This window comes from Lissotriton vulgaris, chromosome 6 (assembly GCF_964263255.1).
Source record: "Lissotriton vulgaris chromosome 6, aLisVul1.2, whole genome shotgun sequence".
Classification (NCBI taxonomy): Eukaryota; Metazoa; Chordata; class Amphibia; order Caudata; family Salamandridae; genus Lissotriton; species Lissotriton vulgaris.
The window spans coordinates 1,579,242,827-1,579,262,417 of NC_141694.1; the positions used below are offsets into that span (position 1 = coordinate 1,579,242,827).

Sequence of the window (19,591 nt, forward strand, 5' to 3'; positions counted from 1 at the left end):
AGAAGGCCAGATTTTCTCGCAGTGGTGTAGAAACGAGATACTGAAGAGTGAGCTAACATGGGCAAAAGGAATAAGAGAAACTATAACTAAAGCTTGTAGGATTATGAGGATCACGCTGTGCCCTCAGACTTTACAAATTGAGGTTGAGAAGCGAGAACTTAGGGCCCAGGGGAGAGAAATATCACAAAATTCAGGACCAAGATTATCTCTTGGAAAATAAATCTGTACATTTTATGGAGAACTCTTGGCAAAGTGAACATTTCCCTTATATTCATAGACTACCCTGTTGTTGGATAAGAAGAGAATTACTAAAGTTAAGAATTGGTGTTAACCCTTGTTATGCTACCAACTGGGTAAAAAGAGCAATAATTGATAGCAAGGGGAAATGTGTTTGTTTTCTGGGAACAACGTGTGATATTTTTAATATTTTACTGGATTGTCGGTAGGTTTTAGATTTACGGAAAGTGTTTTTATGCCAATTTTTTTAAAGTATTGTATTAAAAAAAGGGTACAAGCAGTAGATCTTCTAACTGAAATTAGTAATTTAGATATAGCTTGCACTATGGGGAAGTTTATCTAAAAAGTTAAAGAAATCCTTAAATCTGAATAGACTTGAAATTCTTGTTTAAAAAATCTCATATGGCCTACAGTACGCTACACGGAATGATAGAAGGATCAATGAATTTTAAATGTATGAATTGTATGACAGATTTTATGCAAGAAATGTTATTTTAGGAGTTGTACTTATGGAGATTTTAAATGTTTAAGGACTATCTGTCCAAATAAACTTTTGTTTTGAACTGAACTGAGGTGCAGATGCAAGGTTGATAGAAGCTTGTTGTATTTCTGAGGCTTCAGATCAGAAGGCCAGCCATTGAGCCCTTATAGACACTCTGGGTTCTGGGTTTAAGAGATGCAAGTCCAGTCCTTCTCACCCAGATAGGAGGGCAGAAGGTAGCTGGTCAGCACAGCAAGCAGGTGTCCAGTAGATTGCAGTCCAGCAGAGTGGCAGACCTTCAGCAGTACATCATTCCTTCTTCCTGGCAGAGTATCTACAGGCCCAGAAGTGCACTAAAGTGGTGGTGCCTGAGGTCCATCTATTATACCCTGGTGCTCTGGTTCTCGAAAGTGAGAGAAGCATCTATACAGTGGCTTTTAAATGCATGGAATTTCCTGACTTTCCTGCCCTGGCGCTGAGCTGGCTGAAGCGACAATGTAGGGTCCTTTGTGTTGAGGAAGTGAATAATCTATTCAGCTGCAAATGGGGCTGTGATCAGTTCCGTCCCCATTGTGACAGCAGATGGGCAATCTAGGCACACCTAACCATCTACTGTGTGATTGTCTGCGAAAAATTCACAAAGTCTGTTATTTACACAAAGTCATGTGACACAGGCCAGGTTATAGTCACAAAAGGACTGAGGGAAAAAATGCCAACCTTCTGAAAGTCGGGTAGTGTGGTGCGACGCTGTCGCACCAATCCAGTCGCACAGCTAAGTAATGTGATTACACCCATCCTTTATATCAACCAATTATACTTCATTTTCAACCAATGTTAATCCAAATTTCTCATCTTTCTTCATTTTAAATCCACATGAATGGTATCAAGCTATTTCACCAGCTTCAAATGTTCAAGTTGTGCCCATAGACCTCGTTCATAGGCCCTGGGTATATATAGTATCAATTTAATTGGGACTTATAAGTAAATAAAATATGCCAATTGGGTATAAGCTAATATTTCTATGTTTAGAGGAACAAGCACTTGCACTTTAGCACTGGATAGCAGTGATAATGTACTCAGAGTCCGAAGTCCAGCAAAAACAAGGTTAGAAAAAATGGAGGAGGAAGGTAAAAGGTTGGGGGGAAAAACAACTGAAAGCTGTCGGGTCTACACTACTGATATATATTCTAGGAAGGGTTTTTCTGTCACCAGGGAAATCACTAGGCGCTCAGCTATGAGTGGACGCAGTAGTTAGAAAATAAGAGATGATGCCGTCTGGTGCAACTGGGTGAGGGGATAAGCCCTGTAACCCCCCCCAATTAAGTGCAGAAAACTACCCACACAATACAAAATTTCAACAGTTACCCAGGCACACAACAATTAAGTAAAAACTGTGTGTCAGTGTAGACATAGATAAGATCTATTAAGCCAGCCAACAAAAAAGCAATGGTCTCTTGAAATTTTTGAAAACAGTTCGGTCTTTTAATTGTCAAGCACGCCAGCCGACACGTGTTTTGTCACATGTGGCAAGACTTCCGGGATCAAGGTCACGTGCCCGCAACCAGGAACACGGCGGCCCACGGGTGAGAGATCGCCTAGCATACAGCTCCCAGATTATCCAGACACGAGGAGTTATCCATTTCTCGTTTCCTCCATTGATCCTGCGGCCCCTGGTGAGACAAATTGCCATTCACTGCCTCTACTCTACACGACCCATTATCTGTGAATCCCCTGAGACACCATTCAGGGTTTTCTCACGTAATCTGAGAAGTTTTTAGAACTTTAGATGTGTTCACAGTACATCCAATTCAATTTTACATACCTTTGAAGCTGATTAGTATAGCCTTGGGCCCGGCCCGGTCGGAGTTATCGCCGGCTGAGCGACTACCCGTTGATCCAATTTCTTCTAACACAGCCCTTAGGAAGACACGGAAAGACTGTTGCACATGCGACGAAACACGTGTCGGCTGGCTTGCTTGAGAATTGAAAGACAGAACAGATTCCAAAAAATTCAAGAGACCAATTGCATTTTTGTTGGCTGGCTTAAGAGGTCTTATATATGTCTACACTGATACACAGTTTTAACTTAATTGTTGTGTGCCTGAGTATATGTTTAAACTACACTACTGATATACTGTCACATGCTAAGGTTGTTGAATCCCATGTTTGTTCCCATGGTCCAGAAACTAGTGGTAACGGCCTGAAAATTGTAAACATGGGTGCCAATCATTCGCAGTAAAGAGAAGAGAGATGACCCCACTAGTTCCAGGGAACAGGGTACTTAAGACATATAAAGCCACAAAGGAAGATCCCTGGAAGCCAGTAATATCTGTTATCTTATATCACAACACACTCTCACTCTTAGATACCACACTCTTCTAGAGCCAATATTAGTGCCCAAGTATATTTTCAGACTAAAATGTAGTGCTTACAGTGTTTGGTTTTTTTATTGTTAAAAAAGATTGTTTTATCTGACTGTTAAACTTTCAGAAATATTTCTGAAAAACATACACACATACAAAACAAATTCTTTAAAAGCAAATCATCTAAATACAGTTTACACATTGTATGCCATCTTAAAATCATAAATCTACAAGAAAACAACAATCCTAGATGATACTAGTTTCCCCCTTACTAAACAGATCTAATGCTTTTCCTAAACCTTGGTCTGATCCAATAGCCCTCTCTGTTTTATGCGGGGCCCTCAGTACAGGAGTTCCCTTGTATTTGAGGATTCCCAGGCTTTATTTGGATTCTCTATCAAACATTAGGCGTCGACTCGTTTCTGTGGTTTGGACCATTAGATGTGGGACCACCTTCTTCAGGACAAAATTTCTTGTGGGGTTGTTTCTCTATATACACAAAAAGAATTAAAATAAACATGGGTAGTTAACTAGATGAATTTTAACCAGTACATCAAAAAACACATTTCTTATTGCTGTATAGGCGGTTTATCTTGTACTTTACCATCTTATACTCAGGCCGTCTTTGAGCACATCATCCATCAGTGTCATCATTTTTCATGGCATCTGCTATTATAGTGACCTGTTTGCGGAAATCACATGAATCTAGCACCATATCATAGATTATCCTCATTCCATTATTGCTTGACCCAAAAGGCAACATCTCCTTGACTTTTTAACATAGCACATACATTGTGTAGTTTAGTTGTATTTATGACATCCATTCACAAAGTTGTCCATTCCAACATATATTATGTAATAAAGTTTTATACAACATATTTCACTAAAGAGTACAATACATATTCCTCGCTTCTATTCAACAATGCTACCCTTGACTAGATCTATATATATATTTAATGGTATGCAACTCATTTTAGTCTTAAAATATCATAAATCCCTGCATCGCATCTCATTCATACCTTGCACTCTCGTGCTTTTTTGCACATGTTGGTACTGACCTAAAAGCTGTAAAGAATTTTCTTTTACGGCATAAAATTTCTGTTAAAACCTTCTATTCGGGACGATATTCCACAAATTAATTCAGTGTTCCTAATGCAGAGGGGACATAGTATTTCCAATTATCCTCTTTCCTTTATTCTATGTGCATCTATTTATATCCTATATAATTTGTTTTTACCTTTCTTTCAAGAAGATGGAACTGCCTTTATCCTTTCTTTCTTCGTAAAGGTCGTTTTTTTACCACAGGGTGGAGTATTTTATCCCCATACACCTGAGTCTATATGCGGGATATAATCAATGATATTTACATGAGTCACTATCCTCGCAAAATAACCCATAAAACTTCATAATATTTATAGCTCTCGCTTACCTCTTATTTCTATATAAATCGTTTCAGCCTTTCTATTGCGGAGCAAGCAATCACGTAGCGTCTTGTGAAACCGACTGATGCGTTTTTCTATTGTTATAGTCGTTTATTTACTCTGTCGATAGAAAGTGAATTTCAATGCTTACTTATCTTTATTACTCTGCCTCTTGCCTTTTGCCCCAGTTATCCTTTTTATTCCTTTGCATTACTAATCATTCCTTCCACATTCCTTTTTTTATTTAGAGAAATCCTCCCCCTCTGTCTGTTATATATTTGTGGAGGACTCTACATCAAAATCCCAAGCAGCCTTCAATATCTACAGCGGGCCCCCCTTCTTACCTTTTTACGACGAACACCTCGCTCGGCTCCCGATTTTCATGTGTATAGTAGTGCGGTTGTTCCTACGTATTTATACTGTGGCTGATTGGTCCTAATTGGTTTCTTAATTCCAAATTAATATATCATTTACCACCACTTTTCCTCGTGGCTAAACTGCGCATGTCTGGCAGCCATATTGGAGAAGGGTCGTGTTGCCGAACTGCGGAATTACATTTATTTTATGCTGCCCGATCTATTTCATCACTTCATACTATTATATTATTTTCAGTGATAATTCTAATGGAGCCGTATTATTAATACGTATTCACATTTTCTTTTCATACGATAGACACTTCATTTATATATATGCATATCCGGCAACCATGTTAAAACGGGATACTTTCTATTTTTATGGCGGCCAATAAGCTCCAATTATTAGAGTTCTTTCTCGATTTTTTGTGCGCATGCACTGTGGCTCCCTTAGATTGAATTATTCTGTATTTACATGATGCGCTATATGGCAGACATATTGGAACGGGTTGCTTTATACTTACTCTATTTAACAGCGCCTAAAAGATATATGATTACCGAAGTCTCTTTCAAAAATTCGTTTTTCTATCGTGTTTACTTCTTTGGGTCACCCATAAATTTCACCATGTGACCCACGTTAACACCTTGACTGCTGCCCAGATTTATCACCAGTGCTGACCCCTAATGTTAATGGTTGTGGTCATGACGGAATGGTTCAGTCATGAGCACAGCTCAACCGATGCTCATGATGGAACCATTCCGTCATGAGCATCGAAGGGGTTAATAGTCATATATTAACAGGTTATCTCCCTGTACCTTATCGTATCATTGACCTCGGTACCTTTTGTTATCATCTGCTTGACTAAATTGGAATACATATTACTAATACCTTTAGGACCATCATAAGGGATATGTATGTGGTTATTTTTCAGTTTAAACTAGGGTTTCCCAATCCTCCCTAGAATTCAAGCCATTTCTTATCGTATTAAATTTTATCATGAACCAATGTTCTTGTTGCTTCCTTCGTTTAATGCTGTTGCCCATTCTTTTTTGTTCCTTTATTTTTTCTAAAATCACCCATTTTATCTCTTTCGGACTATGATTTTTTTCTCTCCAGTGGTTCACGAGTGGGGCATTTTTCTTGTTTGTATTAATGGTTGATCTGTGCTCGCATATTCTGTGTCTTAATTTTCTCCCTTTCTCCCCAATATATCCCTGTCCACAGGGACATATAATGAGGTAGATGACATTTTTGCTTCTGCAATTGTTCAAGGTGGTAATCACAATCATTCGCATACAAAACTGCACTAATCCTGCTTTCAGTTTAAACCTAGAAAGAATAATTCCCTAGAGATCTGCTAAACGAAATAACAGGAGAGTTTTCATATAGTCCTTTGCATCTTTGCAACAGAGGACTCTGGCCTAAGAATGTGGAAGATGACCTCCCAAGCACTATTCCTGGGTGAATGATGAAATCCTTAGGTAAGCTCAAACCCTGATATCCATGTAACTGATGCTTTTGATTTGAGTTCTTTCTTAGTAATACTGCGCCAGCAGCATAGAAGCCTAAAAAACATAAATGTACGCCTTACTTAATAACTAAATATACAGAGACTCACTTGAACATATCTCAAGCCTGTGAAGAAATTAAATACCTCATAAATGACACTGCAGCTTGCATGCTCTAGAAAAAGCATGAAAATATGAGAGCATCTGCAAACGAATTCAGTTTGTGTCCTCCTCTGAGTTATGAACATCCGACTTTTGATCCGTCTAGATCCGTCCTTTTGTCTCCCCTATGGTGAAAAGTGCTGAATGGAGCAGTATCCTCTAATGGACTTTCTGCGCGCAGGAGAGGCGTCTTCTCGCGCAGGTTGGGCGCGATGGGGCTTCAGGCTCCACTTTCAAAAGCTGCTGTCCAATCCTCCTCCGTGTCCGCCATTCCTTTACCTCTGCGTACCTTCTAAAGAGCTGCAAAGAGGGAAACAAGTGCAAATGGTACATGTTAATGAATATTCAGAGTAAATCCCAGAGAACATAGATAAAACTGTGAATACACTTTTTGTCTTTAGCCAAAGAGCACACGGAGAGCGTTGGGGAGAGCCCGTGAAGTAGCAATAATGGTGCTAGCTGGTGGCTGCGGGGATCCTGCCGGGGCTCGGCTCAGCAGGACCATGGACAGCGGCAGCCGATAGATATTGTGAGCAGCCACTGCCAGCGCTGTCCGCGATGCTGCAGAGCGGAGCGAGGCCCCGCCCGCCTCTCGCAGACGAAGCCGTCACATGGCCCGCCCCGCCCTCTCTCCCCGACTCCTGGAGATAGAGGAGCTTCAGCCTTGACGCCGCCGAAAAGGCGCAGCAGCAGCACTTTGCCTTATCCCCGAAACCCGCAGACGGCTTTACACTGCCCGGCACACGCTTCAAAACCTCGCAAAAGCCAAAACAAGGAACCGCGCAGGTAAAAAAAAAATCACAGCGACCTCTATTTGCTTCGGAATAGGATACCGAACGCGCAAGGGAGCGGGGTGCTGTGCCTGAAGGATGCTGAGGGCTGGGTGTGAGCTGCCTTCTCAGTAGGTAGATGGAAGGTGGATTGGCGGGGGTGGCGTGTGGAGGAAGTTAAAAGCTGGATGGTTTGTTGTGGTCCACTGCACGGGGATTTAAAATGCATGGAAGGGCTGATGTGCACGGAGCTGGTCTCCGGGGATGCTGGACTGGGTGTTGTCTGGGCAGATGCAGCCGATTCCATCGGTCGTGGAAATGAATCTTGGTAACGCCTGGAGGAAGGTATGTGCTTGTTCCCCGGCTCTGCCGGAGCCTGTCTGCACTGCCAGGCGGTAGGCTGGTGCAGGGCTCTTGAATGAGCGGGCGCTGAATGTTTTCCCAGAGGGGAGAGGTGCAGCAAATTCTATTTACAGGGCTGTGAAGGTACGAGCTGCCTGGTGCTGCTGGGAGGCATCTCCTGCTCGATGCTGTTAGAGATGAAGGGTGCCGGGTCTGTCTGCCGGGGGACCCGAGCTCGCCTCCTTTCGTCTGCAGCGCCGTTGTTTTCAAGCCCCCCTGTTCCCATCCAGTCATTTGTGGTATTTCCCGCATACAGAGGGTTGTCGAACAAGAAGTCCCCACGGGATAGTAAATGACGACTATCTGCCGGCTACGCCGATCTATTGTTTTATAGGGTGTTTTTTTTTCTCCCTGTATTTTCTAATTGACATTGTTGAGTGCGTATGTGGTGTGTAGTGCGAGAGCTGGGCTGCCAGCAGTAATCCCACTTGCCACTGAAATACTTTCATTGATGAAATGGACGTTTCTGAAAGGGTGGCGCGTGTGTGTGTGTGCAGGGTGGTGTCTACTTCTGAGTTCTGCAGCCTGGTCTTTGGGTTTTAGATCAAATATCTTGTGCCGTGGCTCGTTGCAAACCTCTCCATCACGGTACAAGCTGCCATGGGTGGAAGGAAGGGTTAACATTGTGGAAGGGGAGTGGAGAGAGGATCCGTCAGGGCACGAGAGGGAAGCCTTCGTGGAGCACCTGCAGATTGTGCCGTAGCCCCAGTGAACCCATTGCTGTGGTGGTGCCTTGGCGTTTACAAATGGCTGGGTACCGTGTGGGTCAATCAAGCTTTGGACCCTTCCCGCTAGTAAATCTCAGATCTTTTTTTTATTCCTTGTTTTGCACCTGGGGAAATGAGATGGACAGGACCCTGCCATTTAGCTGCACGGTGGAGGAAGGATTTTTTATTATTTTTTTTATAATGGGGTTTTATAATGGGGACCGTGCGCTGTCAGCTGACACCTGTAGGGATCGCACTGCACTGAGAGCAGCAGCAGGGCTCCTGAAAGCAAGACCACAATGCGGCGCCATAAATTACCGCCACTTTCTGCCCGTAAAAAGCTGTTAATTAGACATTGAGCTTCTGTGCCGAGGTGATAAATTTAGAACGAACAAAATACGCGTACACAGTAAAATTGGCATTGTTTAGTTGTACTCGACGGAGCGAGACAGCTTCCAATGTAATGACACGGATTACGGTGCTGGGAGCTTCAATCACACCTCAAATTCGAACCTGGCCTTTCTTTAGGAAAAAAATACATACCTTCATCGAGTAAGCATGCGTATACCTATATATGGACATCACCCAGAGTTAAAAATGGTTAACGCAAATCAGTTTTTTTGCATTATTTATCGGTCCGAACAGTGTTGCACCGTAATCCCCTCTCAACATTTGAACCACTAAATCCATTGATGGTGTCAGTCACGGGGGCCCATTAACACACCGGGTGGGTCAAAGGGGGATATTGACCGCGAGCCACCATTGTGGAGGCAGATCTGGGAGATATCTCACAATGATTAGAGCACGATTTGCAGACACCAAACTCCCGCCCTGATCCGCAGATACGTATCGTCGAGAACCAGGTGTGAGTAATGGCGGCAGTACAGAGCGCACATCACCTCTCAGCGTGTCTTGCGTCCCAGAGAGCGGCCCTCACCTTTAGCGGGGTAGCAATGGGATGAGCACCATTTTGTGTGGAAGTATTTCTAGAAGCCACTGACATTCTTGCTCAGTGTGTGAACGCCCAAAAGCGCCATTAAATCTGATGCTACAATCCCTGCTGCGGGTTCCATCCACCATTCACCCACTTATTATTCGAATTGTGTAAGGATAAAGGGAGGCCACCACTGCCAGGACTGTTACTTTAGTGAAAATAGTAAAGTAAATCTACTTTTTTTCTTTTTTGGGGGGGTGGGGGGATGTTTCATTAAAGAACAGCTGGCAGAGAAAGTCACTTTCTGGTAAATGCGTTTTTATTACAATAAATATTGTTTCTACAGGCAATGCTGTTTCCGTGATGTCTTATCGGCACATTTAAATGTGTATAAATGCCTCCAATATGGTCAACATGTATCATTTTGAGATATCCAAAGGCAACACAAAGCAGCAGGTGATGAAGGGGTCTGAATATTGAAATGGTTATATAGGTTCTGCTGAAGAAAATGTAGGAAGGTACATGTCTTTTTCAAACTGGCTTCGTCGAATGTGCAAATTTGTTATGCTTCACAGTTCATTTAAATGCCTTTCCTTCTTTGCAGATTTATGGAGCATTTTAAACTGAATATCAAATCTGAGACCCCAGTTTGGCAGTGGAAAGGACAGACGGGGAGCTGTCAAGCTTTGCATAGCAAATAGGAATTGAAATTCTTGACAGTTTATGGGTTTCGGCCCCACCGGGAGAGAGCAGCTCAGGAAACCATGAAGAGTGATTCATGCCTTGTGCTCTAGAGTCATTCCATGCGCTCCCTGACCTTAGTGTAGCATTTGTCATCGAGGCAGAGATGGGATTTTAATTGGCTTCCAAAGAACAAGAGGATCTATGTCGAGTGGCGCAACATACAGCTATGGATCCTGTGTAGAAAGGCATCCGCACTGGACTACTGGTTGAAGCTAGTGCATTCATCATATTCATGTATGTTTTGATCCACTGGAGGAGTATTTCATGCTTGGAACTATGGACCACATATAAATATATGGTGCAACCCCAACATATCCCAACCCTTGAAGTCCCTAACAGTCAACTGGTGCCTTGGACATAGTTCTAGCAAATCGGTCTGCCATATTTTGACGGGAAGTCCCAGCAGAACTCCAAACTGCATTTTATGACATCTCTAGGCTTTACCCGGAAGATTCACACCTTTCGGAGGACCCTAAGAACCCACAGATTGCAAGCCATGACTGGCTTGGTGAGGCAAGGGGGCCTCTTTATTTGGGCAGCCCTGATGCTGTGCTGCGTTGTGGACCTGGGGCATGGCTTGGAGTTCCCAGGGACTGAAGGCCAGTGGACACGATTCCCCAAGTGGAATGCCTGCTGCGAGAGTGAGATGAGCTTCAACATGAAGACCAAAAGTTCCAGTGGTCTGGTTGTCTACTTTGATGATGAGGGATTTTGTGACTTCTTGGAGTTGATTCTGCATGAGGGCCGGTTGCGACTCAGCTTCTCGATCTTCTGTGCTGAGCCCGCTATCCTGCTCAGCGACAGCTTAGTCAATGACAATGACTGGCACTCAGTAGTAATTCGACGTAACTTTAAGAACACCACACTAATCTTGGACAAGGAGGCCAAGTGGGTGGAGGTGAAATCTAAGCGGCGTGACATGACGGTCTTCAGCAGCCTTTTTATTGGCGGCATCCCACCTGAGCTGCGTGCTGCTACTCTCAAGCTTACTTTCTCAGCTGTCAAGGACCATGAGCCATACCGGGGCTGGATCTCGGATGTCAGGGTTAACTATACCGACTCTGCCCCTCTTGAGAGCAAAGAAGTTAAAGTGGCAGATGAGAGGGACCCATGTGGTGGGGCCAGCAGGGAAGTAACATGCCTGAATGGCGGTGTCTGCAAGGTGGTGAATGACGAAGCCTTGTGCGATTGTGCACACACCGGCTATCAAGGCAAGGATTGCAGTGAAGGTAAGACTCCTGTCCATTCTCTTGATGGTGATCCTCTTCCAGGCACTTTTATACTTTTGTCTGAGAGGTACAGGGACATAGGCAGGGGCATGTTCCCTATTAAATAAGTTGAACCAAATGTCCACACTTTCCATTCTTTATTGTTGTTCCACCTTCTAGTATACTGTGCTCTTTTTTGTTTTGTCCCGCTCCATCCAGATTCTTTTCATTTGGCTTCTATGAGGTTTTCTGTTGTTGTTTCTCCAAGTTCTTCTGATTTTGCTATTCCGACAATTGTTTTTTGGGCCCATTTTATCGATGGTTCTATTTAAGGCCCACGTCCCATGTCATGTTTTGTGTATACCCCATACGCCAATCTTTTTCTTATGCCATCTTATGTTCATCATTTCTTGCAAAAGCCTATTCTTTATGTTCACGTTGTTCCCAGCAGTTATTCTGATGCATCCAAACTATCATTTTTACTGCTCCCTTTTCAATTGTTGTGTGTTCACATGTCTTCCTTTGATTTTTTTCTCCATGTCCCATCTTCATAATTTTTCTGTTTATGCGACATCTCCACCTTCTTTGAATGATGATTCCTCTTTCATTCTTATATAATGTGGACCACATCTCAAACCTTTCTTCCATTTATACCCCCCTGTACCCAATATTTTTGGTTAGACCATATCCCTCAATTAATCTCTTCATTACCTACTCTAGTTATTCTTCTGTTGCATCTATCCCTCCGACCTCTCCTTTTTAAGTCTCCTGCCCTCTAGTGTTATCATTTTTTATTTCCCACTTCTTCCATTTTTTTCTCTTCATGTACCACTCATACCACAGACATGTTTGTATGATACCTCAATTCTTTTATGGTTCCACACTTGTATTTATCTCCATTTCGGTCAATCTTTCAATTTATGACCCACATTTACCAATCTCCATGCCCCCTACTTCTCTGCTGTTTCATCAATTCACCATAAGCACAGCCATTTCCCTTTCTCCGGCTTTTTCTCACACCTTGACCTTTCATTTTACCACCAAAGACACTCCTCAATTTCTGTGTTCTCTGATTTAATCCCTGTTCTCTTTCTGTTATATTACATCACCACAGATATTTTTTGTTTCCACACTTTTATGTGATTATCCTCACTCATTCCTAGTCTCCAGTGAATGCCTGCTGCTTTGGTCCTCCTGTGTCTGATCTTTAAGGTTCTTCTGTTTGTAAAACAATCCTTATAGAGTTTATGTTTCTTCAGATGCTATGTGTTTTAGCTTTTAGCTTGTGCTGTCCTTTTGATTCTTCCAGTCTATTCCCTTGTCGAGTTGTTCTCTGGTGTGACGCATTTCCGGGCACTGGTGGCTGGAGGATGTGGGTGGTGGGGGTTGAGAAATTACCCACTTTCAGTGCTCAGTAATGGTGCCATGCCTTTTCTCACTGTGTACTCTTTTCCAAATACTTATTCTTTGTGCCACATAAAAAAATTAGCACTGAATTTCTTTGGTAACTATAACATCCCTCTTTCATTACTGCTTGCATTTCTTTAAAGGCAACATGGTCTGTTTTTATCAGACGTAATTTTTATTCCGTTTTATTTCTAAATGTATGATTTATTTCCAGGGGTGAGACATTTATTTTGTTTTATTTTACACATAATGATTATTTCTTAGCGACATATTTTAGCTTAATTAAGTAGGAGTGAACACTTTCAAAGATGATTACACAATTCAAACATTTGAATGATTAAGTGTATCATACACATTCTTGTTTGGAAAATTAAGATGCAAAATGCCAGGCCCGACTTAGGCAAGGCAGATATTAAATCCGAAGATATGGACGTGTATTCACAAAGGTGTTCACCCTTGACTGTTGAGCATCTTAAAGTAGTTACATTTCCTGAGGTGAAAATTGTCAGTACTAATATATATATATATGTATATATGTATGTGAATAAATATATATGTATATGTATATGCATATATGTATATATATGTATATATATATATATATATATATATATATATATATATATATATATATATATATATATATATATATATATATATATATATATATATATATATATATATATCAATCATTAATGGGGAGTCTTGACACAAGCAGCTGATGTAATGCTTCAATTAAACTACTGTAACTAAAATAATAATAAGTATACATTAGGGACCGTATTAATGTTTTATTCTTTTCTGTGTTCATGTACACATTCATTTTTTAGATGCAAACCATTTTCATGGATAGCAAATATATTAAATAAAACCCAATTTCTAATCTTAGTGACTTGCCATAAAATATAAATAGCCCCATATTCTTTCCAATTCAAATAAAAAACACGAAAATGTTTTATGAATGAGATAGGATTTTTAATTCCATTACTTCTCTATATACAATGTTATGATTATAATATTAGTGGTAATGAGAGTTTTAGAGTCGTAAGAGGGATAGTTTAAAAGCCACGCCAAACAAACAAATCACTAAAATATACAACTGGTATGCTGGGTGTGCCATGGTAGATTTGAGCAGAGATGTACTTGTTTGCATAAATGGAAACAATGACACACTTCTTTTTGGTCTTAAAAGACATATATTTTAAATACACAAACCATAAGCTAATGTCCACACGCAGAAAAGGCATTCGAAGCTCTTCGGTGCTTGCAGTATATGTTTAAAATAATGACATCTGACTAACAGAAAATGTAAAAAAAATAATCATAATAATACATGATTCTGAAGCCCCACATTACTTACTAACAAGTATTGCAAATCAATACCACGCATAGAGGACAAAATGGCAACGTTTATGATGCTGCTCGGTTGTTGAATGTTGCACTTTGCGCAAACGCTGGCACCTGCAAGTAGTTTCAATGATGCAGTAAACATATTTTAACATTTAATGCCAGATGGCTGATTCACTTTTCCGTTATAGCATCTTGGAGGAGATAAAGCAACATGGCCAAAAGAAGAAACTTACTATATAGATAAAAGGCCGGTCTCGACTGCAATTATATTTTCGCCAATATTGAAATTTGAATTTGAGGCATATATTTAACTTTTTGTGCATATAGTGTAATGAATGTAAAGGGAATCTGCTCCAGGAAGGTGGTTAAAGTACCATCATACCACTTAACAAAGTAATTATACCAAAAGAACCCCTGAGAAAAGGGACATGCTCTCTAAATATAACAGACTGAGTGTGAATTAAGTGCTTCTCAGGCTTTATTGCTACCAGTTTAGGCACAGTGGTTTGTGTTTTTTTAGTTCTTGATTTTGTTGCTTACTTCACGTTACTGTATTCACACTCTAGAGACGATATTTTTCTATTGACCTGTACAGCTTTAACTTCTACCACTGACTGCTAGGGTGTCGATTCCAGCATGCAAGTTCACTTGAGCATGGAATCACTAAAATGGCCTCCAGCTCAGACGCTGACAGCACTGATCAGCTGCAATAGTAAGAAGACAATGCAAGCTATGAAGAAACACATTATTTTTTTATTACTACCAAAATTATTAAACAAAGAAATGATAAAAATTGACATAACAAAACAGATTCAGATGAGAACACCTAAAACCTTCCAGTAGTTTACCCAAAAATGAAATATGTGTGTCCTCTTTATTATTTGTTCATATTTCGTCCCATAATCTGCAATGGTAGCAGCTCCCCATGCTATTGAAAGCCCTCTCTTTGAGAAACACACAGTTAAATGGCTTTCTTGGGCCTCTTTTCTCCAGATATATAAACAGATTAGAGTTGTATTAATATTTAGTCATACTTCGTTAAATGTAATATATTATCATCATTTGTTGGATTTTTTTGCTATGAAATACACCACACACATTTAGAATGACATCCTACTGTCTTGAACAGTTTTTGATTTCCAATGATTTTTGTATACAGTTTGGCGCATATATTTGGAAGTATGTACATGAGACACAAATATGTACTTTTATAGTATATTTCAAAGTAGCAAGCGTAAACCCGTTCTCTCTTTATACCTCTCTTTTGATCTCGCTATCAACCCTTCCTCTTGCTTTATAATCACTCTTCATTTTCTCTTTCCATATTGCTCTTCCTTCCGTTCTCTTCCTCATATCCCTAAATCTTCCACCTTCACTCTCCTCTGCATGTTTATTCCCATCACTCTGTCTCCCTCTACCCTTTGCGGCACATTTAATGCTACTATTGCTTTCTTTTTTCCCACATGTGTCTCTTCACAGATTTTTCATACTGGTATGTTATTAGGAACCTTAGATGAAGCAACACATTTCTATTGGTGGACCAAATATATATATTTGCTATTAAATCTTCAGTTATCAGCTACTGTATGACCAACACAACTTATTGTTTTACCGAAACTACAATAATATTAATAAAACAGCATTAGCTTCCAACTTTTGTGGTTGCATTAAAAAATGTCACCTCCACAGAAAATGCAAAGCAAACATGGGCACAGTTCCAACTCATTTCACCATGGAACTGGTATCATAGAGAACTATATGACATACAGTTCCTCTCCATGGCCTTTAAATGGTAGCCTGGAGTGTGCCATATATTAATCAGGACACTTTTTACTTCAGAGGTTGCTTCGGTCATAGATATATGTAGATGCTTAAATATTACATTCTGCCTGTCATTATAAGATATATTAAGCGTATTAAAAATTTTCACTTTTTAAAGGATAAAACTCAATCAATCCATTGTCCCATGATTAGGTGCTGGTTCAGTTTATTTTTTATAAATGAACAATGATGAATAAAATTAAGACAATATTCATTAAGACATAAAATCATCACATATTGGGTTGCAGTACGACTAAGTGTACATTCATCTTTAAGGAAGCAATAGGCAATGGTGTATAAAACATGAACGAGCCCACCTTGACATTAAACGGTGTCCAGGTAGGAGGAACCGATGCTGTTGTCACAAATTATCCCTAATTCAGTGATAACAGATATTACTCATCTCAAAATGGCCACGAAGGTATGACATAGGAGGAGCTTATAACAAGAGGAAGAATTGAGCAGGACAAAAAGTAATACCTAACCTAACCTAAAAGGCCTAATTTATTCTTTAAAATTTTTAGCATACTGGTTTCAATTTATAAATGAACCAATAAGTACTGTACAAAACGGTCTCACTTTATGACCGAGACAGGAAATAGGTTTGAATTTTAAGTGAAATGCTAATGAAACTCTTATAAATCAGTTTTATTTTTCCGAGCAATTTCTTAGCATCACATAGATTGCACATTTAAATTACACCTCAATGTAGTTTGACTTTTAAAAACATACAATAAAGAATATAAATATAATTTGTCAAGTACATTAGAGGTTCCCTAAACTGCTAAGTATTAATAGATTCAGAAAAACAATCAATGCACACATCTTTTTTTTACCAATTATATATATTATTCACTCGTATTTTTTAATTTATCTTTATGTTTTGTTTTATGTTCAAACATGTTTATACATGACATATAGATGCCAAATCATCACCACATTTCCTTTGACAAAAAGTATAGCCTCCATCTAGGTTTGATGGACACACCTTAAAAGAGAAAAACAGCCTGAGAAGCAAATGATTGAGAGTCCCTTTTATTCTATTGGTCAAAACGAAAAACTGCAAAGCAGTTTTGGTTCATATGTGCTATTTTTAAATAATTAAAGCCTGACATAATCAATCAAATAATAAAGGGTTATGGTATGTTATGTTATATTGACTTGTAGACCATACTAATCTCCAGTGACAGTATCCAGGCGTGGATGTAAGCATCTGTAGATAAAGGAGTGCAGGCCTATATTGGGCAAAACTAGCATATTTAAAAATGGGTGCAATACACTTTTTACACAGCGAGATATAAAATAAAATAAAAAATAAAGTGAATAATATTAATTGAAAGGATACATTATTACAAGGACAAAGATAAATACTATCATGTAAGCTAAGGATCTGCTGAAAGTTAAATAATATTGTACCAGTCCCATCCAAAACGAGGTCAACACATTTCGGTCCCAGGAATCATTAATTTTAAAGAAATAATATGCCATCTTAGTAGTAGTCTTCACCATAAGATAAGATTCAACTGACAATTTTGATAACTGGTACAGTCATGGGTTTGTTGATCGAAAATAGAAAACAGTTTTAGCTGATAACCTATTCCTCTTAGATCTTTTTCAAAGAATCAAATTTGCCTGGTCTTCCCAGTTTGGAACGGAGAGTCTTAACATGGCCTAGCCATCTTGACCTACAATAGCAAATCTTTGAATATAAGTTTATTTAAGGTGGTAGAAGGATTCAACCATATGGAGATCTACAACTATAGGGGTGTAAATTGGAATCTGACTGAAAGATAACGGACTCCAATCTTTTCAGCTAAAGAGTAATGTGGACAATTCGTCGGGGCAGACAAGAATCCTTGATAACATTTGTTTTCTTCTATTTGAATGTGACCTGGATTAATGTAACCCCAGATTCCCGCCTTATAACAGGCAACATAAATACACTTGGTTTAATATAAAGTCAACATGTGCAGAATATGTTTCTTATCTAATTTGTGTGCAAAATTATAAACACCTGAACCGAATTTAATTTAATCTTAATGATTCTTTCGAACAGGAATAAATGGCAAAATCGGCACCTAAGTCAGAAAAAGCATCAACATTGTCTAAAGTATGGCCTTTTATTCAAAAGTTTCTTGATTTAACAATTTTATTCACCAGTGACCATTACAAATATCTTATTATAGTTAGTGCTGATGTCCCTGCCATCCATTCAAGAAATAAAGCCATCAAGTGCAATTTTCAGTGTATTAGCTAGCCAATAAAACTGCATCATGCACATATAATAAAATTGGAATTAAACAATTACCAATGCACGGAATTTCACTATACCTTGTAGTTAAAAAAATAATCAAGCTCATTAATATATAAATTAAATAAAATCGAAGCCAACGCACAATCATGTCTGACTCCCCTGGCCAATATAAAAGCGCAATCACCTTTGGTGGTACCATGAACCTTAACTTTTAAGTCATTGTGCAAATGTTGCCGTAAAGATAAGATACCCAGGTCAACATAAATGGTGCCAATAATTGGACCACAGTTTTCACATACTGACACGGTCACAGGTTGAACTGAGATCCTTCAAGGCCTGATTCAAAGTACCTTTGTTTATAACAGTGTAGTGCTGATTTAAACGGTGTTGGTTGAGACACTGCTCTACAGTTTCCAGAGTAGATCTAAAACTAGTTTGTCTAAAACCTACTGTACTTCTGATGAACTATCTTTTTCCCCTGCCCTGCTCAGTATCCATTCCATAATAACCCTCCCCACTATTTTTGCCACAGAATCTATCAAGGAGATGAGTCAGTACATTGTGAGTCCTCTCTGTTACCTTTTTTTGTACACTGGGTTTGTGATTGACTGCGACCAGGAGTTTGGCATCCTCTACACACTTTTGCATTAGGAACCCTGGTTAAGAATTGGAGCCCAAAGATAAATACTACTTTTAAATAGGTCCTTAGGAACCATTTCCAGACTGGGCTCGCTCATGCCAGGACTACTAAAAATTCAGTTTCTTACTTTTTGCTAACAGAAGATAATTTCGTACTAGTATGCATGAGGCACCCTATCCCCAAATGATCATGGGCGGATAGACAAATATCATCATATTTTTTTTATAAATAGGTTTTTTGGGGGTTTTCACAACATGAGCAGTATACTGGTCATGTTGTAGTATTGTATAGCATTGCAATCATACCAGTCAGTCATACAACCCTCAACTCCCTCGCTAAACCACTCACCCGCCAAGTCGTGCCAACAGGTATCCTTGACAGGCCTATCTCAGTAGGACAGTCCCAGGCTACAAACCATGTGCCAAAAACAATTTACACCACACAGCTCAGGCTTAGAGCTCTAGGTTCTCATAGAAGTAGCGGTAAGCATGTCCCTCTTTTAGTTGAGATCTTGTCACTGGGCTAGTTGACATCTGGGAGATGCCACTGGCGACTGAGTGTCTGGGTTCTTCATGCCATCCAGGAGTGCCTCCCAAGCTTTGGCCATCTCCAGGGAGCCATAGCCCAATCTTACTTCCAGTTAAGCACTTCATTTTCACACTCTGCCCACAGCTCAAGTTCCTTTTGCCAAATCGTCACCCTAGGTCCCCTCAGTTACATAAGATTTCCTCTTAGCTAATATTAGGGCCAGACCTTGGAAAATACTTGTGATCTTAGTTTTGGCAGTATGTGGGAACTAGCACATCAAGCAGTGCCCCGGGGAACAGG

At 39.9% G+C, this 19,591-nt stretch overlaps 1 protein-coding gene across 17 annotated transcripts in view; it reads left to right on the top strand.

Annotated features, from left to right (window-relative positions):
• The first annotated feature begins 7,169 nt into the window (after positions 1 to 7,169).
• NRXN1 (neurexin 1) overlaps positions 7,170 to 19,591 on the top strand; it is a 1,556,457-nt gene continuing 1,544,035 nt past the window's right edge. For all 17 annotated transcript variants that reach the window (XM_086927741.1, XM_086927742.1, XM_086927749.1 and 14 more), the window contains exons 1-2: positions 7,170 to 7,312; positions 9,944 to 11,312. In XM_086927741.1, coding sequence (XP_086783867.1) covers positions 10,508 to 11,312 — 805 coding nt within the window. In that variant the 5' untranslated portion in view covers positions 7,170 to 7,312; positions 9,944 to 10,507. The remainder of the gene's footprint in view (positions 7,313 to 9,943; positions 11,313 to 19,591) is intronic.